This window comes from Petaurus breviceps, unplaced genomic scaffold (assembly GCF_028583685.1).
Source record: "Petaurus breviceps papuanus isolate PSGF00001 unplaced genomic scaffold, PetGlider_PUasm1.0 154, whole genome shotgun sequence".
Classification (NCBI taxonomy): domain Eukaryota; kingdom Metazoa; phylum Chordata; class Mammalia; order Diprotodontia; family Petauridae; genus Petaurus; species Petaurus breviceps.
The window spans coordinates 12554699-12556558 of record NW_027185715.1 but is presented as its reverse complement, the minus strand read 5'-3'; the positions used below and the strand labels follow the sequence as shown (position 1 = coordinate 12556558).

The window sequence follows — 1860 nt, the reverse complement described above, 5'->3', positions numbered from 1 at the left end:
CACACACACACACACACACACACACACACACACACACACACACACACCCCATAGGTTAAGCAGTCATTTCCTACTCAAAAATCTAATGGCTCCCTCCCTATCATGGCTTTCAAAGCCTTACCAAATCTGTAACACACACCACATATATGTAAAATATCTCTCCGTTACTCAGCCAGATGTCATTTGCAGAGTCCAGTCTTCCTCTCCACTCCTATCTCCTACTACTCCCCCTCACATGTGCAACACTCCTGTCCAGTTGGATGATTTACTATCACCTAAATGGGCCACATGCTTCTCTAACGCTATACCTTTACTTACGCTATTCCATTTGCAGAAAACGTCCTTCCTTTCCACTTCTATCTATTAAAATCCTATCGAAGTTTCAAGGTCTGTATGACATGTCACCTTCCTGAATCCTTCTCACAGTCTTCCCTTCCAAACAATCGCTTCCTTGACTTCCCTAATGCACTTTGTAACACTCATCACATATGTCACCTTCCTGAATCCTTCTCACAGTCTTCCCTTCCAAACAATCGCTTCCTTGACTTCCCTAATGCACTTTGTAACACTCATCACATACCCCCTTGTGTTGTATTTATTTGGAAAAGGAGAAGCAACTTCTATTTAAATATTCTTGTAAAGGCCCTTTCCTTACACAATGCTGTGAGGTACTAGGCTGTTCAAGCATTATCAATCTTCATTTTACTGATGAGTAGTATATGGAGAAAGGAGGAAATTCAAAAGTAGCAGCAATCTGGCTCAAACACGAGGCACAGAACAGGGTTTCATTTCCAATATCTAGTCCAGTTTACAGAGGAATAACCACGGCAGGAATCTCAGGCCAAACAGGAGTCTACAAATCTGCCACTTTAAACCAATAAAACTTTCTAAATGACTGACAAAAGCTGAATGCAGCAGTAGACTACTCTTCCTCAGATGAAAATCAAGAGTCAGGAACTTGACTAGGATCCTATTGCAAGAAATCAGAAAAGAAAACTGCCCAGATCTCTTGGAACCAGAAGGCAAAATATAAAAAGAATCTGCCAGTCACCTCATGAAAGAAACCTCAAAATGAAAACTCTCAGGGACATTAAAGCCAAAATTCATACTGCCAGCAGCCAGAAAGAGAGAATTCAATACCAAGGAGTCACAGTAAAGATCACATATAATTTAGCAGCTAATATATTTTGATTGCCTATATTTGATTGTAATGGGAAAGGAAGAGTGATAAAGCAGACTGATAAAAATAATAACAAACTTTAAAAATTGTATTTTCAACATGCTTCCTTATTAGTAATATATTTTAAACACAATACATTAAGATTATAATGAATTGTTTAAAAGGGAAATCCTTTAACAATTTGTGATGTAACACGTATCTGAAATATATAAATACATCGTTAAGGTTTCTGTAAGAGTTTTGTCTTACAATTTGCACTTACAAGAGTTCCTTTGAGATGACTGAGAATGACTATCATCTTCAGGCAGTCTGACAAAAATAAACCTCTTATTTTGATCTGGCATTGAGCTGTCCAGACAATCCGAAATTTTCAACTCTGCATCAAACTTTGGAAACTGTCGCCTAGAGATTCTTGAACAAAGACAGAAACATGCACACCAAGAATGTTACCATACAAAAAAAAGGACATTTTCTTCTGACTAGAATCAGTCTGATTTATAGTTACCAAATTATCTTTTATTTTTTTAAACAGAATTAAGGACAAGTAACTATCTGAATTTGCATTCTAAACAATAACTGAATTTCACAATTAAGAGTTAGCAATATTCTAGAATCATATACACAGTTAACAGTCAAATATTTAACAGTAACCAATTCTAGGCTAAACTACCGTGTTTCCC

At 36.8% G+C, this 1860-nt stretch overlaps 1 protein-coding gene across 2 annotated transcripts in view; it reads right to left on the bottom strand.

The window, feature by feature from the left end:
* Positions 1–1860, bottom strand: part of HELB (DNA helicase B) — a 49311-nt gene that overhangs the window by 30711 nt on the left and 16740 nt on the right. For both annotated transcript variants that reach the window (XM_069080980.1, XM_069080978.1), the window contains exon 7: positions 1443–1591. In XM_069080980.1, the coding sequence (XP_068937081.1) occupies positions 1443–1591 (149 nt within the window). The remainder of the gene's footprint in view (positions 1–1442; positions 1592–1860) is intronic.